The sequence below is a fragment of the Ipomoea nil genome, unplaced genomic scaffold, assembly GCF_001879475.1.
Source record: "Ipomoea nil cultivar Tokyo-kokei standard unplaced genomic scaffold, Asagao_1.1 scaffold0418, whole genome shotgun sequence".
In the NCBI taxonomy this organism is placed as follows: Eukaryota; Viridiplantae; Streptophyta; class Magnoliopsida; order Solanales; family Convolvulaceae; genus Ipomoea; species Ipomoea nil.
In genome coordinates, this window is record NW_017616846.1 from 2,190,612 (window position 1) to 2,215,574 (window position 24,963).

A 24,963-nucleotide genomic window follows, 5' to 3' on the forward strand; every position below is an offset into this window, starting at 1 on the left:
TAATCAACGATAATTTAAAAAAAAAAAACTATGAAAAAAAACTTATAATCAGTTTCATGAATATTACAAGTTTTGAAAAGTTTGTAAATATTTATTAAACTTGTGTTGAATATATTGTTAATTATCCATGGAGGCATTGTTAAATTTTTTGTTGAGTGCAAATAATTACAAAAATATTGTTGTATTTGTTTGTTTGTTTGTTTGTTCTTTTTGTTTCTTTTTCTTACTTTTCTAGTTGTTAGATCTCTCGAGATGAAAAAAATACAATTTATCAATATTTTTTTTTTTTTAACTATACCAAGATTATGTGGTTTAATGGTATCCGGGTTGGACTTCCATTTGGAAGGTTACAAGTTTGAGCCTAGTGAAGGCGTTATTGGTTTTTTGTGTTTCAGTAGGTTGAGAAAGTATATTATGATCAGATAATAATATGGCCAGTAAAGATTTTTTTTAACTATTATGATATTTGAATATTTGTCAATACCTAAGTGCATGAACAATATCACATGCATGCACATATGAATCTAATGACAATAACAACATATGACGACTTGACATAAATGACGACATGCACACTAACAAATCAGCAATGTATGCGATGCCCCGATTCAATATACACTACAACAAAACACACTTTGATTAAATGTACACACCGAAATAAAAGCACACACACAACCTTGTAATGTACATAACATTACAATACAATGCACACATACAGCATATCTTAGCGGCTTAGCCCCATATATACACAAACTATAGTAGAGTGCACGCATATGAAATTGGAAGTACACAATTCTACCAAAAATATAATCCTACCAAATGAGAACACACCATCAATAAAGATTAAGAATCAATCTCAGTATTACTTTTGTAAAAATCGAACGTATCAAATCGAATTTTTAAAAAATATGGTGAAACTTTCGTAATTATCGTTAACTTCACTTTGCAACTTATAACACTATATTATGCACTTGTGACAAATAAGTATACATTCACATATAACTTTTAAAAATCAATGAAAAAAATGTAAGTTTTAAATCTTAATCGTAAATGCTAAATCCTAAGCCGTAAAATTGAACCCTACACCAAATAAAACAAAAAACTCATTAATAAATTATAAAATCCAAACACTAAATTTTTGTAAGTGCAATTGTTTAATATTAAACGTGTACTTTGTTAATACTAAATATGCATCTTGTAACAACTAAATGTCATTCTTGTAAAATTATGAAAAATGCATATTTAGTGTTCTAGATTGCGTAGTAATGGTGGTGATAACTACGAAATATAATCACATTTCTTTTTAATAAAAAAAATATAATATGATCTATCCGATTTATCCAAATAAAAGATTAAGATATATTGTTAGTTTTATCTTCTTTTTTTTTTTTAAAGAATTTTTAGTTTTATCTTAATGCTTTAGTCTCATTTAATTCAATACCCATCTCTTTCTCTCTCTCTCCCTCCCCCTTCCCTCACTCTCTCTCTCTATGTGTGTGTAAACTATTAAAATTGTCTCTATATGTGTGTGTAAACTAGTAAAATTGTTTCACAAAAACAAAAATTAACTTGTTAAATAATCAAGTCGAATTTAAACTTAAATTTGTAAATTTGATCGAGTTCAAGTTAAACTTAAATTTTGAGGCACCCCTACTTTTATACCAGACGGCTATCTGCAAAAAGTCAAGCATGGTTAGCCCAGGTCCATCAACCTTCTCTTCTCCCAGGTCCATTAACCTCCTTTTTTTTTTTTTTTTTTTTCTTTTTTTGAAATAAAATATCACAATATATTAATTTGAACTTGAGTCATAACAAAGGAACGCACTCATAAAGCGAGGAATAAAATCAAGAAACACAAGTCTTTCCTCTCCAGTATAGCTAAGAGCTTTCTTTGCTAGAGAATGGCCCATCACATTTTTCCATTAACCTCCTTTTAACATGGCTATCAACCATTGACTATTTGAAATGAGAAAATTACTTTTGAAAAATATTTTTCAAAAAATGACTCATTTTGCGGAAAATATTTTCATTTATAGTGTTTCGTTGCATTATAGAAAATATATGAATGAATGAAAACTGAGGAATCGAAGGCAACGACGACAATGAAGGCAACCCTATTTTCAATATTGACGAAAAATGACTTAAGCCAATTAGTCAAAATTGAGAGTAAGTCATTTTTCACAAAAATGCCTACATTTTCTCATGTCAACAGAAAATATTTTTCATTAACTGAATTTTTCTATTACATCCAAAAATTTAAAACTCATAAAATATTTTTCAGGAGTCATTTTTCGAGTTGCCACCATAAATCTCTACTGTTTTTTTTCTTTAATATTTAAAAATTTAAAAATAAAAATAAAAGCATCTTTTCCGCCACTTCTCTGCCGTAACCGCACCTTTTAAGGCAGTACGGCGCCATTTTCGCCGGATTCCGCTGTGTGTTTGAAGGCAATGAGCGACAGTATCCCATGGAATCTATTGAACCAGCTGGAGTATATATTAGAATCCGATCCTTTGATGTAAGCTTTCAGAACCTTCCCTCGCTCAGATGGAGCAAGCATTTGAAGTGAAATAATAGATTAATTTTTCAAAAGAATTTAGGACCTACTTTGGAGAATTTATATTGGAGTTTTATGAATATTTCAGCTCTGAATTTTATCCGCTTAAATGATTTTATTTTCTTGTGTAATGTTTGAAGCTTTTACAAGGATTGGTTTAGTTGTCCTTCTTCTTCTTCCTTTTGTTTGTTTGTTTGTTTTTTTTTTTGCTGTATATGGTGCACGATGGTGAAGATTTGCAAGATAGTTATAGTATCTATGTGTGATGAAAGTAATTGATTAAATTTCAGAACCATATTATTGGACCAATGGAGCCATTTACTACCGCGACTGCATCTCTGTAAATTTCCTGGTTGTCTTAAACTTCATAACAGATTCAGTGCTGAAATTTCTCCAAATCGGGCATGACATTGATTCAAAGTTATTTGGCAGCTTATTCTATCAATGCTTGTGTAAATGTGCTTCCTCTGCTGATATAGTGTATCCTAATTGCTTGTGACTGTACTTTGAGAAGGACCAGTGAGCCTTCTAACAGAAGTATTTCATTTCATTTAACTTATATTTTTTCATTTTTTTCTTCTCTTGCATTCAGTGATGAAATTGGATTTATCCATCCATCTCAATTTGATGTACTGAATGAAGAAGTTGGCAGTACTTCCTGGTCTGCTGAATCCATATCTCAATCAGCAGACAAAGCTAATATTTCTGGTAAGGTTCTTTGGAGCAGGGACCATAAGTTGGGTATCTCAACTACAGCTCTCCTTCCACTGTGCAAAGCAGCTAAGTATGCATTCATGGATTCACTGAGACAGTATAAGATGCATACCAAAGTTAAAGATGAATGTGGTGAGGGCAATGTGCCAAAGTGCCTCTCACCTTCTCTTACTATTCTTGAAAAAGAAGTGATGAAGCATAGCAAAGCAATTTTGCTCCTAAGCTGTGATTTTGGTACTGCATGGAATTTCAGGTTAGTTTCTTTGAATGTTTAAGTGGTTTTTTTTTTCCTTCCGTTTTCTTGGTTTAAGTGGCATTTTTTATTTTTTTTTATTTTTTTATTTTTTGTCATTGTGCATCTCTCATATTCCTCTTCTTTTATAAAAAAATATCTGTTTTTACAAATCCTTTAGATGTACTGATATGCTTTCTTCCCCAGTCTTCTATCGTTTTTGCTGCTGCAATTAGAATGCTGAAGATTGTCTCTCTTCATTTCTTCTCCTCCTTTATGCCACTTTATTAAATTCCAAACATGCAGGAAGCTACTTGTTTCAGAGCAGCAGGAGTACTCAATGTTCATGGAAGAACTAGTTTTGTCAGATCTGGTTCTCTCATATTCACCTAAAAGTGAACGAGCATGGAGTCACAGGTAACATACTGCTTCAAATCTTTGTAAGGAAAGGTGATACTATTAGGATGCAAATTTGTCCATAGAGAAGATAGGACAAGAAAGAATAAAATCATTGGTGATCTGCTAATTCTTGATATGCTTCTCTCTTGTAGTGAGATTAAACATCTTACTTCTGGCCTCTGTTTCTATCCCATTTGTAACTGTCGTTATATTATAATATTTCAATTTATGATTCTTATAAATGCTAACTAATGATAGGAGGTGGGTGATCAAGATGATTGCTGGAAAGTGTTCAAATCTTCAAGAGATAGTGGACAGAGAATCTGAGTTTGTTAAAAAACTAGCTGAGGTTTTATGTTAGATATTGTTGAGAGAGATGTAGAAAGAGTTGTTATTACTTTCTTGTCTCAATGGGGAGACAACAGATAAATATATACAGACTAAGAGACACAATCCTACAGCCACAACCCTACACAACTAAGAGACACAACTTTTGTGTTTCAACAGATATAAACTGGGGTAAATTAGATGCATATTAGTTCAGGAGTGTTAGATGCATGCCTTCCTTGATCTAATACTAGTTGTTTTGTTGGCTTTTTGTTCTTTCTTGAAAGAAAGTGACTCATGTTCTATGTTCCGTTTCAGAGATCAAAAATGAACTACCGTGCATGGAATCATCGTTGCTGGTTAGTAGCCTACATGCCAGTAGGACAAGTAAGTCAAAAGTTTATATGCCTGAAGACATGCTTTGCTTTGTTCAATAACCTTTTACTTCTTGGAAAGTAGGAGATGCAAGTTAGCAATTATACTTGTGTGTCAAATAATACCATTCAGGTATTAAGTGTCCATAAATTTCTCCAGTTGTTCCATGAGTTGAACAAGTCTCGAGAGTGGGCTGTACTTAATGTTGCTGATAACTCCTGCTTTCATTATCGCACTCTGAGTATTTCCTAAGATCATTCACCACAACATCCAGAACATTAGCATAAGCTATATATTTAGTGACTATTTGAACCCTTCTTCTTTAAATAGATATTATATATGCTCAGATGCCTCTAAAATGTTCTTCACAGAAAATTTATAATACGGAGTACCATTTTGGATAAGGCTGCATAGTAAAATCTTTTATTGCATTGAACTGTTAATATTTATATTGTTAGTTTGAATAGGACTATAAGAGCGCATATTGGCAATATTTTTGTTGTAATGATCTCCTGTTTAATAAGGATTCACGTATATCAATTCTATTGGTATATGACAGGGTGCATGTGCAACCCGCTAACCCCCAAGGCCCCGAGAGAGGATTTTTACTTTGAAACTTCAAATAGCATTCCTGCACTAGTCATATAGTAAGACTCCATTAAGTTGAGCTAGTGTTTAGCTTGAAAGATGAGCGTGCCCTTAATTTATCAATGGAAATTCTCTAGACACGTTTCATCATCCTTTGCTTTGTCATTTTGGCCAATTGAGTAGGATTTAAATTGCTTCATTCCTGCATCACCACTGCACCATCAGCGGTTTCCTGTGCCAAAACTACTTCAGCACACTAGTTCTCTCATCAAACTTGATGTTAAATGTATGTACTGAAAGAAATCAACGCCTCAAGCATAAACTCCAACATAAGTTCCTCAAGCCAAGTTGAAATAGAAAATAAGCCCTTATTGGTCATTTGCCTTTTGTTAATTCGTTTGAGGTGTGTTAAACAAATGTACTGAAAACTCTTCTTTTTAGTTCATATGTGTGTGTGTGCGCATGCTGAAAGCTTGTAACAGTGTTTTTGCTGAATGGCAGAGGTTAATGCTCAGGATATTAGAAGCTTTCCTGAACAAAGATCAAAATGGATTTTCTGGCGAAGAACTTGATGAGATGTGGAAGGTACCCTATAGACTAAATGATTAAAGTTTCTCTATAAAATTTTATGTACTGCTTTGGGCAACATACTGTACTCCAATCAAGACCTTGCTCATTTATTTAACCTTCGAACTGTATTTTTCTAACTTTGGATTTTGAAATTATCAGGATGAGCTTGACTGGGGTGAGAAGTTGATAAAGCTCTATGTGGGTAGAGAGGTATGTAATTATGTATGATTTGATCAGTCTTTTATTACTATGAGATACTTTGATGTGAAAGGTAGCAATAGGTCACCATGTAAAGGAATATAATGTCTAGTTAGTCGTGAAAGTTTGGACTGAAGCTAATAATATATGCCAAATGGACCGCGAAAAAACATTTCTTTGAAAAGAAGCTTGTTGCACTCTTGAGTCTATGATCATGAATGATTAACTGTAATGTTTGTATCTGGCTGCCAGGCTTTGTGGCTTCACCGTCGCTTCCTTGCATCATGTTGGATAAAGCATTTTGCTAGTACTAATCATCATAAACCTTGGCATTCTAGTAAGAAAAGTAGCAGCGCATACAAAATTGACCGGTTCATAGATAATGAATTACAACTGTTCAGTTCCTGTGCAACAATAATTGATGGTCACTTCAATGACTATCAAGCTCAGGCAATATATGCTGCTACTTATATTATGTGGCTTAAGAAGGTAACTGCCCCCATTCTATATTAGGATTTGCTTTCTCTTTTTTTTTTTTTTTTTTTTTTTTTTTTTTTTTTTTTTGTAAAAAATTTTGATCAGAAAGTTTACATTTTATGTTTCTTTCTTAAGCAAATACAAGTGGAGTCACTGGGGATTGAGTTTGAAAGGCTACAAGTAAGTGGACTGAAGACATTACTGAATACCGCATGCCCGCAGAAGGCTTTCCTTTGGGACTCTTTGCTTCAGCTGTGTGGATCTGAATAGCTTTCAACTAGAAGAAATCACGAAAGCATAACAGTTTTTTTATTTTAATTTAATCCTACTAATTAATGTTCAGATTGAACAACTGTTGCCGTGGACACACAACCCTTCTACCCTTTTCTCTCAATCATTAATATTCAATAAATACATATACATTACTAATTTCATATAGTTTATTCTCAAAAACATAAATGTATTAAGAGCATTGTTTGCCAAGTAGCTTGTAGCTCAATGGCACCTCACTCTCTCAAATGGGAGGTCACTCAAAAAAAAGAGCATTGTTTGAAATAAACTTAAGTACGGAACAAAAAAGAACTTAGTAGGGAACAAAATTGTCAACACAACTGTATTAATATACAAGACAAAGAACATCATGCAAAAACAAAGAGTAACTAACTTGTTACCTGCTGCTACAACCAAAAAATGTGATTAAGATTTACAAAAGGCATGGAGTGTTTGGTCTAATGCTTTTTTATCGTAGTCACCTGTGAATACACAATTGCCCAGAGCACCTTTCAAAAGGATGAGTCTGAGCTTCCCATCAGCCACTTTCTTATCAACCTGCCACCCATTTTAATTAACATAATAATACATAAGCTTGAGATTATATATTAATAACAGTGGCGGCCAAACAGTTTAATTAATTCGATCTTACCGCCATGATGGACTTGAACATCTCAATGGTCATGGTTTTTGGAGGCACAGTGGGTAACTTTGTCTGTTGAAGGATCTTATCCACCCTCTGTACCAGTGAATCATCAATCCATCCAAGGCGCCGTGACATATCAACAGCCATAACCTGAAATAATTAACCACTTAGATTTCATGATCTATGATCTAAGAATGAAACAAATAATAATACCGTTCCAGCCGCAACAGCTTCTCCATGCAGCCACTCTCCATAGCCAAAACCAGTCTCTATTGCCTGCAAAAATGTAGGAATTATAATTATTGCTAAAGATTACTACAAGTTTCAACTTTAATTTTCTGGTCGGAAATAAAGTAAATTAGTAAAGTGCTAATCTTCCAACCAAGGATATAATAGTGCAGCTTTTCAGGCAATCATCACATTTCATTTCATATTTGAAAAGAAATGAGCATCATATCATGGGAGATGACTACATCAAACTAAACTCATACACCATATATAGTAAATAATAAACAGTGAAAATGAAATCAATTTGGAAGCATAATAGTATAGGAAGTCCCTCTTTCTCACAAATGAGAGTATCACCACAAGAATGCAAGAACTTACATGGCCAAAGGTGTGACCCAAGTTCAAAGTGGCCCTCAATCCACTCTCTTTCTCATCCAAGGACACAACCTCTGCCTTGTTTTCACAGGAACGCTTTATGGCATAAGCAAATGCTTCAGGGTCCCTGCAACAACAAAATTTCTTATGGATACGGGCAATGTTTCAATTAGACAAAACATTATAATATATCATCAAGACATCATCATCGTCATCATCATTACAATATAAAAGAGATCACCCTATCCTATTTTATGCCTGAAAAATGCAATTTAATGCTCATAGAGACGAGAAATCGCATGTTTTCAAGAAGATTGATGATTTGACTTGCTACTTTATAAATAATTGGTAAGTGTTTGATGACTAATGAAGTGCTTGCAAAAGGAAAACAGAATCGATAAATCATAGACAAAAAATCACTAAACTCACCTTGCTAGCAATGCTGACATATTATTCTCTTGCCACTCGAAAAACTCCGCATCTCTAATAAGTCCATATTTTATAACTTCAGCAAGGCCAGATGCTAGTTCTCGGTCTGGCAGTGTATTCAGGGTGTCCGTGTCTACAAGCACACATTGAGGTTGGTAGAAGGCACCGATCATATTCTTACCAAGCGGGTGGTTAATTCCAGTTTTCCCTCCAACAGAAGAGTCTACCTAAAGGAACAAAAAGAATACAAAATAAAAATTGTTAGGCATCATAGACAATACACTTCCCCAGTTGCTAGCCTCATATACAATTAGTTAGATTCAAAAGAGGGAAACTCATTGTACCTGTGCCATAACAGTCGTAGGAATCTGAATAAAATTAACTCCCCGGAGATAAGAAGCAGCAGCATATCCACACATATCACCAATAACTCCACCACCGAGAGCAACAAATGTACACCGTCGGTCCAATCGTGATTCAATAGCTTTATCAAAAACTTTCATGAGAGTTTCCTGCAAAAAACACCAATAAAATCATAATCACAACAGTTTTTATTTTGTTTTTTTTTTCCTCTTGAAATTCATATATCAAGGCCTCAGGATACCTACCATGTTCTTAAATTTCTCTCCATCTGGCAAGATCACAGTTTCAACACTAACATTAGGATTTCCATCTGTTAAAGCACTGATAGTTTTGTCCAGATATAATGGAGCTACTGTAGTATTTGTGACTATAAGAACTTTCTTGCCATGAATATGCCTGTAATGTAATAAAGCAGGAAAAGATTGTGATCCTAAAATTAATGATAAAAACTAGCTACATCGTGAAGGAAACAAACAAACAAACACTTAGGCATACCGAGAATCAACGTAGAGTAATTAAAAAATAAAACAGAGCTTTAGATGGATTAACTAAAATTCAATCAGAGAAACACCATAGAAGAAGAAGGAGAGTAATTAAAGAGTTACCTCTGAAGAAGCTGAGGTTGTTGAAGAAGTCCAGAGCCGATGTAAATCGGGTAGCTCCGGTCACCCAAATCAACCTCAACAATGGTGGGAACGGGAGAAGATGCTTTACTCTGAGGAGACTGATCCATCACGGGAACCGCGGAGCTCGCAAACACCTTAAGTCGGTTGGGAGCATTAGACTCCAAACGGCACCGAGAAGGAAGAGTAGCGGAGGCAGGGAGGCGCACGGCGAAGTCACGTAGGGTGGCTTTGCGGTGGGAGTTTGCGGAGAAGGCGGGATTAGGTGGGCAGAAACAGGAAGACGCCATAGAGAGAGAAAGTAACGTCGCGATTAAGGTGGAAATGAGGATTAAGCATTTTGGGAGTTTTTAGATTTTAGGTGGAAAATACATAAGATGGGTAGGAGTGGAAGGGTGGTTGGTAGGTAGAGACAGTTTTCCTTTTTCAAAGGAAAATACCGATTGCTCTCATTTTATTTTATACTCTTAATTTTTATAAATTTTTGATATAAATATTTTTCTAAAGACTGACATAATAAAAGTAATTAATTATTGTTTGTCAGTGACAAACAATAATTTATTTCATTTGGAAATATAAATAGTGAAAAATTGAAGTAGAATTTGAAAATATAAATAGGGAGAAAATGGTTTCTGGCACAAGTTCATCAAGGCCCTACCCTAAATATTACTTTATTTCATTTTTTCAGCCTCACACACGAGCTCAATTCAATTATTAATTAAAAAAGGATCGCTACATGTGTTTGGTTATATGGTTTTGAGGGATTTAAATCCTAATTTTTGTCTGCTTGTTTGTGTTTTTTAATACGTCAAAATAACATTTTTTAAAGTTGTTAGATCTAAACTTGTCTACTTTTATAAGATTTTGTTAGTGTTTTTCTTCGATCCTCGTATTAAAAACATTTTTTTAAAAAAATAATTACTTTATTAAATGAGTCACAGAAAATGAAATCAAGCTCTAGAGTTTGAGAATCTTGTATCGATATTCATTTTTAATGTAATAAGTAATTAAACGATGATCAACTTAACTCGCAGATGTTTAACAAAAGAAAAGCGATTTCATGGACTTGGAACAAATACCATTTAGCACTAGCTTGTAGATAATCCATTTCAATCTCAATCTGAATGCATATAAAATGAAATCGTACGAATTACACCGTACGAATTACACCGGATCATTTTTAACAGCAGATGATGACACTAATATATCCCTTTACATTGACAACTTTTATGTCCTGCTAGATAGTGTGGGGATCAAAGGAACCAGATTGGTACTTTGAAACAAAGATGAGGATATTGTTGTCCAGTCTAGACACCCCGGAAACTATCGGTTTTATCAAGTCTGGAAGTCCCCGAGCTTGAAGATTCCCCCATTATGTCGGGAGAAGATGCTACACGGGTCTCCCTCTTCAAAGTTGTTGGCAAGCCTGAAACCTCCTGTAGAATATTCAAAGGTATTCACAGAGTTACTTCTCTCCGGCATACTGAAAGCAAACTCAGAAATTGCTCGAGACAAGGGGGAATATGTCTAATAGTTTCTTTTTTTCACCTAATTCTCTGATGAGTACTTGAAATTAAGAACAACAAATCCCGCTGTGTATTTTATCATCACATGTAAAAAGTTTTTTCTTTAAAGAATTGATGATCTTATGGTGTTAGTGTGTTACCTTCATCAAGTGCATCCTTAAGTCACAAGGCCGGACTTGATTCCCAATACAGGCCATGACAAACCTTGAATATTGAAACAATACATCTGCAGCAGCTTGTTTCTTTTGTTCACTCTGCAATTAACATAAAGACAATAACAAGCGGAAATACAAGGCACAAATCCTGTTTGAAGCACTTTATATGCATATGAATAAAACACCTACTCGTCTAGAATCTGGTACCCCTCTCAACCGATAAAAATAAATAGAGATATCAAGCACCATTTCTATGTTAAAAACTTGTCAATCCTTGGTGGATGATAATTGAAAAAGTAAGGAGCCTGGGGTGAGTCCCTACCTCTCTTCATTCCTCTATCCTAGACACACACTACATGCACATCCTTTTGACAAATGTAATAATCTAATATTGAGCTAGGGTCACTCAATTGGACTATAATACACATGGGCCAAACCACACGACTGATCCATATATTCTGTAGACAACCGGGCCATTTTGAATCTAACCGGTTAGCTCTAACCGCCACCAAAGAATCCATATTCTGCTTAATTGGCGCAGATATATGTCTGGTGCCAATCATTCGAACAAAGCTTTTGGCAGAAATTGATTAGACAATAGACAAATGTATGTATTACTACCACCATGGTGAGCAGAAAACAGCACAAGAAATGGTTATTCTTGATTGAGTAGTATTCATACCATTCTTCCAAGCTAACTATTTACTCAAGCTCAAGAAATAGCTCACTTGGACTAGAGATGCAGTGATCCTTCTAAAAAGGAATGTTAATTCATAGCCCTAACATTGAATCCAATTTACTAAAAACCGAAAAGAACTAGACAAGCAACTCAATCTTCTGGTAAAACCAGTAACCATATCCCTTTTAATCATTCGATGAAGTCATACACACGAGTGAATAATAATACAACACAAGCATCAAATCAATGGCGCAAAAAATTGATCATTTTGTGATATAACAGTGCAAAATCCGATTTCAAATAATAAAAATTTCACAAAATTTCTTAAACACAACAAATTGGGTCCAGAATCTTGGCGAAGAAACGGCATAGGCTTTTGAAGCGGTAATCAGGAACAACCGCTAAGGTTTCGAATTAAGCAAATACGGAGTAGATATCAAAGCTGAAAAGCATACGAAGCGTTGAAGAGAATAGGTTAAATTGCCGGCATACCTCGTAGTCGTCTTTCATGGCTGAATCTCAAATTTCTTCCTCGATTCTTCCGTTCCGGTTAAAGAATGTTTCTATATTTATACTCGTTAAATGTTCAATTATATACAAATTTTGACAAAATTTCGAACAATTGGCCTATTAGCTCAGCTGGTTAGAGCGTCGTGCTAATAACACGAAGGTCGCAGGTTCGAGACCTGCATGGGCCAAGATTTGTGTTTTGTTTATTTTTAGTACGCGAATATTCATTTATGTACTGAAAGTTCAGTTTTTAGGAAATATATAAAATGACACAAAAAACAAATAATCTGCGTGCACATATAAACTTTTCTTTTGAGAGATTAAGTGTGATTGTATATTTAAATAATATTTCTAATGTTTATTTATTATTTTTAACAGAGGATAATATTATAAGTTGATATTATTTTTAAGTTGCATCCTTACCTTGATGCTATAAGTGTAGGGGGAATTCTTTAAATTAAGTGCAGAATAGAGTGAGGGGAAGGTTAGGTGGGCTCACAATCTCACCGCGCGTCACTTCTTTTCTCATCTTCATTTTCCTTTTCATTGGCAAGTAAGGGGAATCTTGGATCCTCTTCATGAACCAATAACAATGAAGAATCTTAACAAATAAAGCTGAAGTAGTACAATTTATTAAAAGCCAGGACAACACAATGAGATAGGGAATTGGTTATCAACCTTATGCTAAGAATAATACTGCAAGGCCAAAACATCAAAACTATATATAGGCAAAGCAATAAACATTCAAAAAGCATAACGTTGTATCTCAATATAACAAGAGTTAATTTCACCAGAGGTCCCTTGTCTTTTGTGACAATTCCAAATTTAGTCACATACTATCGTTTTTGCTATTTAACATCAATTGGCCTATTAGCTCAGTTGGTTGGAGCGTTGTGCTAATAATGTGAAGGTCGCAGGTTCAAGACCTGCATGAGCCAAAATTTTGAATTTTGTTCATTTCTAGTATGCTGAAAGTTCATTTTTTTAAGATAGTATACCATATACGGAGTAATAATTGTACTTGTATACATTCTGAGGACAAGATTAATGCAGTTCAACACAAAGACTAGTATGCAAGAAGTCATTTTGATACATCTTTTGTGGAAAAATTTACACAAATATACAAAGGTGTGTTACATTGGCTGCTATAGCTCACAAAATGTTTTACATGATGTTCTGCAGAACAGCATAAAGCTAGCTAGCTAACTATTTTGTTGTTTTGTTTATTTTGCTTTCCTTTTTTTTTTTCCCTCTGTAGCTCTTTCTTTTTACATTTAACAGTCAGTTTTTTCTCTTTGTTAATGAAAGGATAGTGGAGACCATTAGCTTGCTGTCAATGGGCTTTGTTAAATAAGCATCCATTCCTACCTCCAGGCACTTTGCTTCATCCGACGACATTGCATGAGCTGTCAATGCCACAATAGGAATGTGTGTACCAGTTTCCATTTCCGATCTTCTAATGGCTTTTGTTGCTTCATAGCCATCCATCTTTGGCATCTATAAGAAAAAAGGTTTAGTTTGTTAATCACTTCGTTGTTCCATTTGATATGATAGCACTATAGCAGCCTCGAAATGTAATCATTATTTTACTTACTTGGCAATCCATCAGGATCAAGTCATAAGGTGGAGAGCAGAATCCTTCAGTTGGTGAGGTTGGTGAGGTGTCGTCTTCCTGGGAAGATCCATTTGGACCATTTCTGCAGAATTTGAGAGCATCGACTGCCTGTTGTCCATCTCCAACAACCACAACTGTAGCTCCCATTTTTTCCAGCATTATGGTTGCAACTCTCTGAAGTACCGGTGTATCTTCAGCAAGTAGGATTCGCAGCCCTGACAGAGATTTTTGTTCGTTCGCTGTCTTACTAGAGCTGACAGTGCTTAATTCTACACGACGAGTGCTTCCCGAGTGTTCTTCTGATCTGTTCCTGTTTCCTCTTCTATCATCCTCCCTTGAAGCATCATCTTCTCCCGGATTTACTTGAGTGATGTCGACAAAGTAGTTGTTAAGTGTGGCATAGAGTGAGGAAGAAGATACATTCCGGAAATGCTTGTTGGTCTTCTCTCCAGCAAGGAATGTCCTCACAGGTCTAACATTCCCAGTTTCTGACTTGTCAGAATCATCAGGGCTAGTGAGACATGAGTGGCTGGCATCAATTTCATGATGGCATTCATGCATATTTACTTGTATAGCTGTATTTTCTGCAGACTGCAACTTGAGATTTTTATCTTTTGTGAAAGCAGCTTCCAAAATCTGAATCATTTTTCCTTTATAGAGGGGTCTGTTTACCATCATCAGATGCCCTCTTTTGCGCAGCTCAGATTTGATGGAATTGGAAGTGTCATGGTAAAGAACCCATGCAAACTTTGCTCTCTCACTGTACTTATCCAGAAAATTTAGCTGCTCCTTCCAAATATTTGTGCTCAAGTTAAGAAGGCCAATGTCAATAACTACGATCAAAAGTGTCGAACTATTATCGCTAAAATGTTCACATCCAGAATCTTGCACACTATTTTTGGATCCGAAAACCCCCTGAAGCATCTGTGTTAGCTCATTCCAGTCTGCTGCTTCACAGGTATGTAGCCCATTTTTCTCTAACCACTTGGACATGATTAGCCTACCCATTCTGCCATTAAGTGCAAGCAACACCTGCACTTATCAAAAGAAAATTGTTTCTCCAACATGCCAATTTGCGAGAATTTATCTGCATAAACACAGGTAGGATGCAGAAATATTTTTACTCACAGTCGTCGTCTGCTCTGCTAAAGTTGGATGGCTATGCTGCTCTGCACCATCAGTGGGAGTGTTGAGTAACAGGTAAAGCCGCAACAGAGTTCCCGGTCCATTTTTCTTCACGACTTTGATCTCACCACCCATTTTGTTCACCTGTCAAAACCTTTCTCTCCATTAGAAAGTGTTAACTACAAAGAGATTCAAAGAGGTAGATGCAGTAGGTTTGGTTTGCTCTTTGCTATTTATTCTGGCCTAAACTCTTGAACAATATAATGTGGCCTTTAGATCTGTTGAGCATATAACCATTAATGTGTAATCCAACTATCAGCTTAGGCTTTTAGTTGAGATGGAACACATGCTTCAATTTGGTATCAGAGCCAGACTAAAGGTCATGGTTTCGAATCTCTACGTGCGACTATGGTCCATGTGTTGCTTGGAACCCACCGTCCGTTTTAGTTGAGATGGAACACATGCTTCAATTAGATCTACAAATAGAGTGGTGTCTTATGCATAAGACAAGATCCTAAATCACTCCCTTTTTCACCCTCGTTTTCCTGTTGGAGAAAGTTACCAAATATGTTTTCATATTCGCAATGGAATAATTGGAGCTCACGACTCACCAGGGAACGTACTATGCATAGGCCAAGACCAGTGCCACCATGCCTGCATAGAGATGATATAATAGAATCAGATGCATGAAATGTTTTGCTCTAACTACTAACATAAACTAACAATCTAACAAAGGGCAGTCTAATACTAAGTTGGCACTGAGAACTTTCATCCATTCAATAAACAGTTATCATATGGGAGTATAGCGATGTGTAAACTACTTACAATCGAGTTGTTGAGGGATCAGCTTGCTCAAAGTTTTCAAATACAGATTCCCATTTGTTTGGATCAATTCCTAGATAAGAATATAAGATGGGAAGTTAGTATATAGTAGTGAAAGCTGTATATCTCCTATGCCAAGAATTCCCTTGTATATTTTGTTTACAAGTTTAGAATTTATACCACAACCAGTGTCATCAACTTCAAACCAAAGAACTGTTTTGCTATCTTTCTTGAAGGGTCTTCTTTCATGTCTTTCTGGTCGCTTCAACTTCACTTTAGGTGCAGACCAAGAATCCTTCTGATTGAAGAAAAAGTTCCTGCTGTTTGTGAGATCATTCAGGCTCTCACACCATCCCCGCAGAACAATATATCCAGCTGAAAGGCATTTGAGAATGATCTAAATGTAAATTTCAAATGAAGAAGCATTGAGCATTGCTTAGCCAAAACTGTTAAGATCTATTATTCTTGTTTGAGTTGTTTCCATCTTGAAACAATAGACACATTTAGGTAATGTAATTTCTAAATCCAATCAGCAAAACTAGATAGAAATTCAAATTTATCAATGGTGAAGCACGCTTACAAGTAGTGAACTTCAGAGAATTGCTGATTAGGTTTGCAAATATTTGAACAACCCTTCCCAAGTCTCCTTTGACTAGTTTTGGCATCTCATCTGAGAAGAAAAATAGAGTAAATATTGTCCATTGAGAACTAAGAAAGCAGAACAGCAGTTCCATATTTCAATTGCCAGGCTTTGCTTCTCTTTTGCATTTACTATAGATCTAGTGAGGAAGTGATTGTACCAGAGAGATCTAGAACAGTCTCCACATTGTGGTTAATGCATTGGACAGAGAACATGTCAATGAGACCTTCAAGTTCACGAGTCAAGTCAAATTCCGTCTCTTCCAGCACTAGCTTTCCAGATTCGACCTGCATCAGAACCAACCAATAACATACATATGATGTCTCGATCTCCTCCTGACAATGGAACATTTGTCCAAATCTCACCTTACTGATGTCCAGAATATTGTTCAGAAGCCGAAGTAAAGCAGTAGAACATTTGCGAATTTGAGTAATTGTTGCATATTGCTCATTTGTTAGGCAATCGTCATATATAAGAATGTCCAGCAAGCCAATCACTGCAGCCATAGGTGTTCGTAATTCATGACTGAAAAAATAAAAACATGAAGTAACTCCAGAAACATGAAACTTTAAGATCATTAAAGATACAAGTTTTAGCTGAAAAGGGAAGACTGATATCAAAGAAAGCAATACTTCTGTGTTAAGAGTCACTGAAGTAGACTAGTATAAAGAACAAAACATAGAACATTGTAATATCTCTACGACATACAAAGATACATAGTGCATACAGATGAAGCAAAAGGAAGTTCAGATTATAACTGTGAAATTGGGTAAATGAATTTCTTCAATAATAGATCTCCTTATTTTGATTTATGACCACCATAAGTTACCAGCAAATGGAATCATAAATGCGAAATACGAAAACAAATCTCCAACTAAGAACAACTGCCTCAGACTTATAGAAGTAGCATTATGTTTCAATCTTTTAATGAAAGTTCTCATGTTATGGGTGTCAAGTCAGGAAACACAATCCAGGAAGACAGAAAAGTAGAAATGGCAGTAAGAACCATAACTATTCACATATAATATATCATATTAGATTGTTAAATGACCTTGACTTTGATGCTTACCTCATGTTTGCTAAAAACTGGCTTTTGTAGTTGCTTGATGCCTCTGCCTTCCTTCTTGCATCTAACTGTCTTATCAATTCTGCTCTCAGTTTCATTTCCTTTGATACTCCATTTGTTAATATGAATATGCAGACACACCCAATGAATAGGATGCATATAGATGCAGATATCAATATCACAAATGTTTTGAAAGCTCTCTCATCAACCTTTCCCATTATATACTTTCTTGGAATAATTATAACTCCCACCTGCAAAGAATTGCTTATTAAAATTTCTTTAGCTGTCTAAACTGAAAATTATAAATGCTTTGGAGTCTGGATTTACCAAAGGAAGTCTCTTTAAGTTCAGGAAAAAAGAGTCAATATAGTACATCTGATCTCCAAGCTTGGCATTCTCTATATGAACTTCATTACTAGGGGGAAACTTGTTCCCATATTCTTTCTGCAAGCACTGAGCACCAGCTTTTATTACAGGGTCTTCAGAATCAACAGCCATTATCAGCTCGGGTCGTGTGGTTGAGTTCCTCAAGAGAGGAGTACTTGTGGAAGTAGCAAGTAACCAACCCTCTTGAGATGTTAAATAAATATGTCCACTATGGAATTCCACAATTTCTTTCATGAATTGACCAACACTATAAAGAGCTGTAGTAACTCCCACAACAGCAACTATGCTTTCATTGGATGGATCCCAAACTGGAAGTGCAGAAGAAAGCAGCGGTGAATCACTGAACTTGCTTACCGCTACATGCCATGTCGCTGCACCATCAGGTACTTGCGAAATTCCTGCAATATTGATTAACTCATCTGGTGGAATTTGACTTTTTCTTCCAACCCTGACACCTGTCAGAGGATCCAGAGTTTCTCTGTACCAAATTGCTGTTGTGTTGTTGTGTATAGATTGGTCGTTCCACCCTTGACGAGATGTCAACATACTGACATCGTATGTTCCACTTATTGAATAATTGGAAAGATCTGAGTATATGTAGAATGTATTGTTACTTCTATGGTCTCTGTGGAAAGCCTGGACAAAACCATTTTTGTAACTGATTGTTATCGAATTCAGAGCCTTCCGGCTGGCAAACAATGCCCATGTTACATCCCTCATGACTTCATATAGCTGTTGAGAGCAGAGATTTGGAAGAAAATCAATGACATTAAGCTTGAAATATCTTACCTAACTAATCTGAAGTATTTAAAAAAAAAAAATTAGGCAAGGAAAAGAAGGTGCAACAACCTCAGCTTGCTGTGCTTGATTTACAGGCTTGCTATATCGTTTGATTACATATTCTGACAATTTAACCTGGGCAGTTGCTATTTCGACAGTAGAATTGAGGATGTTCCACATTCGCAAAATAGGCCTTTGAAGTAGCTCATGTCGAAGCCCAAATGCCAATGTGTTCAATGACCTGGTTGTGTAAACTCTGGTAAAATGCCATGTTAGTAAGGTTAGCAATCCAATCAAAATTGCTAGCATGACCTGCAAAACCAATTTACCAAATTTAAAAACAGAACTTAAGAGAATAATACATAAGTTCACACTATGAGATTGGCAATTAAGAATGACATTTTCTAATTTCCAAAAATGGAAAATGGAGTACATGTACCAAGATTCCAGAGGAAGATGGATAAGATAAGATGTGCAGACACAAGAATGTACTATGACATCACATAAGAAATCACATTTAAACATGAGTGCAGACTTGAGAAACATCATCTTTCACATACCATGATAGCAAGGCGGACCACAAAAACGCTATAGTATGAAGATAAACAAAGGGTACTTGCATCCTGAAATTCTTCCTCTTCTACATCCCTATTGAAATTTCTCCGGCTACTAGGAGATTGGTTGCTTGTGCAAAACATCCCAGAGCTAAACATCCTGCAGAAAATTCTCTCAAGGACTGATCCCTTTGGTGTGATAGAAGGCGATAAGGATTCAGAGCTGACAGGACTTGTATTGGATCCAAAAGCCATTCCTCATATTATTCCCAACAGTAAAGCAAGATATGGTTATGCGGTAGAAAGCTGGGCAGCAAGCTGAAGTACAGAAAGATAAAAGGGCCAATGGGGTTAGAGTTTTATACTGCATCTAGTGATTTGTCACTGTCAAGAAGGCATATTTGTTTGTGGTGTACAATAGTGGCAACTATAGTGGTTATTCCTCATCCACACTTTGTGTCAATCCTTTTTTTTTTTTTGGTGAGCCACTATCCAACAGTGTGCATTAGGTAAACTGTCTTGTGATCCTAGCCGAGAAAGAACCACAAGAAGGTAAACAACCTAGGTTGTCATAATTGATCAGCTCAAACCAAGAAATCCAATACGCCGCTCCTGTTGGGAGTCAAACTTGTAACCTTGTGATTACTAAATCACTAGTCTGACCAATTTGACTGAGATTTTCCCACTTTAGATCAATCTTGAATTGTTTATCCCTCAAATGACTACAGTACAAATTCACCAAAATTACAGAGGTAGAAAGAAATTTACCTGTCCTCCTGCAATAATCATAGGAATGGTCTGTATTGTTGTCATCATCAGTTAAACATAGCATGAGGAAGTTCTCAGAGGTCTTTTTCCAAACACCTTTTACTCATACTATCACTAGTTGAGTTCTTGTCATTGACCCATCATTACAAAATTTATAGGGACACTGAATTCCTAGCTTCACCAAGGGCCACCACTGTCCCTGTAACTCACATAGACAACGAAAACATGTTGACTTTTAGGCCCATGACAGATTGACAGGACAGTACCTGAAAGCTGTAATAACTGGATATGGAGCCATGGAGGTATATAATTAAAAGTATTTTTATCGAATAATATTTTACTTTTATTCTCTTTTTACTCTATTGTTTTACCTGCAAGCATAACATGTACCGACTGTCTTATAAAAAATGGAATCATAATTTTTTAAAAAAAAAAAATTCTGATCAAAACCCAATAAGATCAAGACATATATTCAGAGTAATATTTTGTAAAAGTATAATAATATTTTCTATTTTTAGCTGATTATATTCCAATTCAGTGGCAGCAAAGATAGTGCAGCACAAGAAATATATTTTTCAAGAATGGAATTGGACACTTGGACAACCAGAGGATTTGCGAGATTGTTACTAGTATTTTCCGTTATATTAAAATAATAATAATAATAATAATGATTATAAGATTATTTGAGTACAAAATTAATATTGAATGAGTTAATTTAATTTCATATCATTTATGCTTAATTTATTTGTGCTATTCTAGAAATGGGTCAAAAATTCAAAACTTAGACAGGTACGTGTTCAAGTTGACATGCAGTACTTTAAAGTGGATAGCTTTAATAGAAAAATCTTAAACAAGTGAAATTGCCACCTTAATTAGTACAAATACACAAACGTTGCAAGATTGAAGATTATCATATGTATGACTAATCATTTCATTTGCCATTATTAGGAAGTGGAATCCAAATAATTCACCAATTACTCAAATTTCATAAATTCTAAAAAATATAATTCATAACATTTTATTACCCATGATTAATTTTGACTAGCTCAAGTTTTTTTTTTTTTTTTTTAAGTAACGAGAAAAACTCACAATCACTATCTGAGAATGTATATTATTAGATAAACCAGCTGCCTAGCTTGTGATCTTAATCAACAAAAGACCACAATGAGGTAAACCAACTTAGGTTGTCAATAGCTGATCAGCTCAAATTGAGAAGGCCAATAAACCATTCCGGTTGGAAATCGAACTTGTAACATTATGCATGGTTATCAAGTTAACACTCTGGCCAAACTTAACTAAAATTGTCCAAATTTTAACTCAAGTTTAAACATTGCCAAATCCAAAATCGAGTCTAGTTTTGAATTGAATACCATACATAACCGAGCACGACTTGAAACTTTATTGAAGAAAATTTGCAAGTTGACACGTTTGGAGAATTGGAGTATATATATATCCTAATTCGTAACAGATATGAAAGCCACGCCAAAGCTGGGTAAGGGTGAATAGAGGGGCGGCTATTAAGAAATAGCAACTAAGGGCGGGGCTTAATAATGCAAGAAGGGTGCACGTACGTACAATAATAAGAGCACTGTTAGTTAATGGTTTTTTTTTTTTTTTTTTAGTAAATCACGTGGTGTTTCAGATCTTTTTCCGTCTGTCTTACAGTTCAAATCTCTACCCGACTAATTTCCGCTCGTTTCGAGAGGCACGGGAACTGGCTTAGAAAGAATCGTCAGAGTACTTGTAGAAATTGAACCCGAGTTATCTCAAAAATTTTTTCTACAAAGAGAGCTCATTTATCACTTGAACTAGTATGGGTTAGTTAATGGTTTATTAGTTGAGTAAGTAGCTAGTTGTGGCTGCCCATCCTCTAGAAATCAGAATTAGTGAGTCCACTTCATGCATCCATAAAGTCATTCATTCAGTCATAGTAATAAATTAAAAAACCCCACTTGTTAGTTGCCACCCAACCACTGTGGATTGTTTATGCATATATGCATGCATGCCCACAGGGATTATATAGTTTTTATTATGTGCAAAATCAGCCATTTCCACTACGCCATGGTTACTGCATGCTAAAGTAATAATGCAATCAATACATCACCACTGGGCAGTGCCTCTCCGATCCATTACTTCTAGTAATTTCTTAATGGGAAACAAATAACATTACCTTTTAATTAGTTCATCGAATACGACATATAGAGTAGTAATTATTATTATTGTTATTATATAACAAATAATATATTACGTTCATTTTAGAAAAATTATCCAAACAGGAAAAAAAATGTAATTCATTTAATTTTTATCCAAATATAAAAAGATAATTTATTGACATTCAGCTAGAAAATGAATAATTTTATTGTAAATAGTTCTCAGGTTTCTAAATGGATCGTAAAAGAGATAAATTTTGACCTTATTTGGCAATAAGCCAATTAGCAGATAGCAAATTATGTTAGTGGTTTTCACCAATGAATTGTTTTAGCAATTTAAAAAGAGATGTTTCATAAAATTAGTTATTTATGATTAGTAATTAACATGTAAATATACTTATAAGGACATGCGTATATTTTATTAAAAAAAAAACTATTCATTAATTTTATAATAATTATTACTAGTTATAAAATAATTTTTAATTATTAATTATATAATATTTTAAATAATAATTTATTAATAATATTTATAAATTTAGGAAAACTCTTCTTACCCCTCATAATTTTTTCCCTCTTAAATTCTCTCTATAACATGGCTTCTAGTTATTAGGTGTCATGAATTGGCATTTGGCTACCCCACTAATTTTTAACGAATTTATTGATAACCAAACAAGCTCTTTAATTATTATTATTATTATTATATCAAAATCCACTTCAGTTATAGAGATAAAAGTAGGGCTTGTTTGGTTATCAATAAATTCGTTAAAAGTTAGTGGGGTAGTCAATTCATGACGCCTAATAACTTGTTAGTGGGGTAGCCAATTCATGACACCTAATAACTAGAAGCCATGTTATAGAGGGAATTTAAGAGGGGGGAAATTAGGAAGGGTAAGAAGAGTTTTCCTAAATTTATAAATATTATTAATAAATTATTATTTAAAATATTATATAATTAATAATTAAAAATTATTTTATAATTAGTAATAATTATTATAAAATTAATGAATAGTTTTTTTTAAAAAATAAAATATACGCATGTCCTTTTTATAAGTATATTTACATGTTAATTACTAATTTCTATCTGTTTTGACAGAAAAATTTGTGTATGGAAAGGAGAAGAATGAAAGAGGTGGTTGAGAAAGGAAAAGTATATGTTATTTAACAAAAGATTCTGGATGCTGCTAGGTGTTGGGAGTTTTAAATCACAATCTATCATCTAAAACTAGTGGAGCTTTAGTTTTCAACATTAATGGGGAATGGAGGTGTTTGATTTGATATTTGGGAAGTTTAATAAAAACTAGCCTCTTGCCAGCTGGAAGCTAAGCTAATGCCATTATATAAATAGAAAGGGAAACATTAACCAAACAAAGGTAAGTGAGTTGGTCGGTGCACACCACTACATTTTTTTTCTCGGAGGGGCATAAATTTTTTGTATAAAATAACTAAATAAGCATGCCACACCATACATACCTTATCTTTGAATTCTTATTTTATTTCATTTCCTTCTCCCAAAAGGTGGAATTATCACGGTAACGGACTCAATGACTCAGTAGACAAGGTCCCACACTGTCGTTATCGAGATTCGAATCTTGATTTTTTTCTTAAATACTGTCTACTGAACTAATAAACTAAGCATAGATGGGTACCGAAGACATAATCAGAAACATTAACTTTTCACTCAATACCAATGTTGCAAAAATTTCACCTACGTTGGCGGGCCACCTAGCGTATCACCATAATCGATGGTCTAGGTAGTTGGCCGCCTAGGCGTTGACCGCCTAGGCAACGAAAACCTATTCGGCTGATTAGCTTTTTTTTTTTTTTTTTTTTTTTTGTGAAGACAAAAACTTAATTCATTAAATCAAACGCAACACAATCAACAAGAAAGGGGGGCGATGTATCAAACCACTCCCCGCAACCTGACACAGAAAAAACCTCCCTGGCAACAGTGCGGGCAGCACGATTCGCAGATCGCCTAGCAAAGCTGAATTCGACATCACCAATCATGGATGTCAATCCTTTAATATCATCAACAAGTAAACCAAAAGCTGAAAGAAAAGAAAAACTAGAAATAGCTTTAAAAAGGCCGATTAGCTATTGTTCCCTTCTTTTTTAAATAGGTTATTTCACTTGAAACGACATCATTTTGAGCAAAATAACCCTAAATTGTTCAAACTCTAGAATCTAGATGCTTTTTAGGTTAATATTTAATATTTTAGTATTAATTATTAAAGTATTAAATAGTTTATAATTATCGAGTCTTAAAAAAAATTAAACAAAATTAAAAATTAAAAATTAAAAAAAAAATACACGGGCACCTAGGCGCCGATTAATCCCCGCCTAGGCGCCCTAACGAGGAGCGTCTAGCGATTTTTTCAACCATGCTTAATACCAAGTTTAGTTCTCAACTTTGGAGATAAAATCCATCAATGTATTCATTCTCCTGTTATCTCATATTTGACAGGAAAATGATCGCTAACCCCATACAAGCAACCAATCAACTCACAAGTTAGAAAGTGATGGTTACAAAAAGTCTTAACAATTTGGATGAGTAGCAAAAAGGCAACCTTAGGGAGTATAATGCCAAGCAAAAGGATGGAATTGGTCTTCAGAGAAAGTGATGTTTACCCAACTAAAGAGTCTGTATTATAAATTGCCACCTACTGGTTGGTAATGTATGTTGGATTCTTGACTAGGTTAAGGTAGGGTAATGGCCATCCAACTGGTTTATATATTATGAGTGCTTTTTCTATGGGAAGGAGGTGAATCCTAATCCAGAAGAGTTCTGAAGATGGCTTAAAGATAATAACTCTC

The 24,963-nt window shown here is 34.8% G+C and overlaps 4 protein-coding genes, 1 long non-coding RNA gene and 1 other non-coding gene across 9 annotated transcripts; 3 read left to right on the forward strand and 3 right to left on the reverse strand.

The window, feature by feature from the left end:
• Positions 1–225: 225 nt before the first annotated feature.
• On the forward strand, positions 226–17,569 carry LOC109172685. The gene is made up of 3 exons (XR_002052776.1): positions 226–237; positions 7,717–7,720; positions 17,483–17,569. It is a non-coding gene; the product is annotated as an uncharacterized LOC109172685 (long non-coding RNA).
• On the forward strand, positions 2,381–10,144 carry LOC109172683 (protein prenyltransferase alpha subunit repeat-containing protein 1-like). 2 transcript variants are annotated; one of them, XM_019321903.1, is made up of 12 exons: positions 2,381–2,519; positions 3,151–3,525; positions 3,811–3,921; positions 4,162–4,252; positions 4,549–4,617; positions 4,765–4,842; positions 5,695–5,778; positions 5,923–5,973; positions 6,214–6,268; positions 6,308–6,450; positions 6,574–6,741; positions 10,134–10,144. In XM_019321903.1, exons 1-11 carry the CDS (start codon positions 2,452–2,454, stop codon positions 6,706–6,708), a joined length of 1,260 nt encoding a protein of 419 aa, XP_019177448.1. In that variant the 5' UTR covers positions 2,381–2,451; the 3' UTR covers positions 6,709–6,741; positions 10,134–10,144. The 2 variants fall into 2 exon arrangements, with proteins under 2 accessions (XP_019177448.1, XP_019177447.1); XM_019321902.1 differs by having other exon boundaries at positions 6,214–6,450.
• LOC109172682 (3-dehydroquinate synthase, chloroplastic-like) lies at positions 6,971–9,750 on the reverse strand. The gene is made up of 8 exons (XM_019321901.1): positions 9,355–9,750; positions 8,995–9,145; positions 8,731–8,898; positions 8,387–8,613; positions 7,961–8,084; positions 7,568–7,630; positions 7,361–7,504; positions 6,971–7,266 (listed from the first exon to the last, which is right to left on the reverse strand). The coding sequence occupies exons 1-8, from the start codon at positions 9,660–9,662 to the stop codon at positions 7,135–7,137; spliced, it is 1,317 nt and encodes a 438-aa protein (XP_019177446.1). The 5' UTR covers positions 9,663–9,750; the 3' UTR covers positions 6,971–7,134.
• Positions 10,433–12,305, reverse strand: LOC109172684. The gene is made up of 3 exons (XM_019321904.1): positions 12,225–12,305; positions 11,039–11,152; positions 10,433–10,808 (listed from the first exon to the last, which is right to left on the reverse strand). Exons 1-3 carry the CDS (start codon positions 12,240–12,242, stop codon positions 10,680–10,682), a joined length of 261 nt encoding a protein of 86 aa, XP_019177449.1. The 5' UTR covers positions 12,243–12,305; the 3' UTR covers positions 10,433–10,679.
• Positions 12,357–12,430, forward strand: TRNAI-AAU. Its single transcript has one exon. It is a non-coding gene; the product is annotated as a tRNA-Ile (tRNA).
• Positions 13,315–19,549, reverse strand: LOC109172681 (histidine kinase 1-like). 3 transcript variants are annotated; one of them, XM_019321898.1, is made up of 13 exons: positions 19,238–19,549; positions 18,747–18,989; positions 17,838–18,629; positions 17,514–17,761; positions 16,810–16,969; positions 16,605–16,731; positions 16,385–16,474; positions 15,985–16,179; positions 15,808–15,877; positions 15,594–15,636; positions 14,986–15,126; positions 13,837–14,889; positions 13,315–13,739 (listed from the first exon to the last, which is right to left on the reverse strand). In XM_019321898.1, the coding sequence occupies exons 1-13, from the start codon at positions 19,484–19,486 to the stop codon at positions 13,524–13,526; spliced, it is 3,627 nt and encodes a 1,208-aa protein (XP_019177443.1). In that variant the 5' UTR covers positions 19,487–19,549; the 3' UTR covers positions 13,315–13,523. The 3 variants fall into 3 exon arrangements, with proteins under 3 accessions (XP_019177443.1, XP_019177445.1, XP_019177444.1); XM_019321900.1 differs by having other exon boundaries at positions 18,747–18,933; positions 19,238–19,540; XM_019321899.1 differs by lacking the exon at positions 19,238–19,549 and adding an exon at positions 19,117–19,211 and having other exon boundaries at positions 18,747–18,992.
• Positions 19,550–24,963: the final 5,414 nt, after the last annotated feature.

What these genes read in the sequence shown, in the direction of transcription:
- LOC109172683 (XM_019321902.1), top strand. Translation starts at nt 2,452, where the DNA reads ATGAGCGACAGTATCCCATGGAATCTATTGAACCAGCTGGAGTATATA. An exon ending in TTAGAATCCGATCCTTTGAT is followed by an intron (nt 2,520 to 3,150) that starts GTAAGCTTTCAG and finishes TCTTGCATTCAG; the next exon opens with TGATGAAATTGGATTTATCC. An exon ending in GGTACTGCATGGAATTTCAG is followed by an intron (nt 3,526 to 3,810) that starts GTTAGTTTCTTT and finishes CCAAACATGCAG; the next exon opens with GAAGCTACTTGTTTCAGAGC.
- LOC109172682 (XM_019321901.1), bottom strand. Translation starts at nt 9,662, where the DNA reads ATGGCGTCTTCCTGTTTCTGCCCACCTAATCCCGCCTTCTCCGCAAAC. An exon ending in CAACCTCAGCTTCTTCAGAG is followed by an intron (nt 9,146 to 9,354) that starts GTAACTCTTTAA and finishes ATTACATTACAG; the next exon opens with GCATATTCATGGCAAGAAAG. An exon ending in AAGCTGTTGCGGCTGGAACG is followed by an intron (nt 7,505 to 7,567) that starts GTATTATTATTT and finishes TAATTATTTCAG; the next exon opens with GTTATGGCTGTTGATATGTC.
- LOC109172684 (XM_019321904.1), bottom strand. An exon ending in TAAGGATGCACTTGATGAAG is followed by an intron (nt 10,809 to 11,038) that starts GTAACACACTAA and finishes AATATTCTACAG; the next exon opens with GAGGTTTCAGGCTTGCCAAC.
- LOC109172681 (XM_019321898.1), bottom strand. Translation starts at nt 19,486, where the DNA reads ATGGCTTTTGGATCCAATACAAGTCCTGTCAGCTCTGAATCCTTATCG. An exon ending in ACTTAAAGAGACTTCCTTTG is followed by an intron (nt 17,762 to 17,837) that starts GTAAATCCAGAC and finishes AATTCTTTGCAG; the next exon opens with GTGGGAGTTATAATTATTCC. An exon ending in AGTTGATGACACTGGTTGTG is followed by an intron (nt 15,878 to 15,984) that starts GTATAAATTCTA and finishes ATTCTTATCTAG; the next exon opens with GAATTGATCCAAACAAATGG.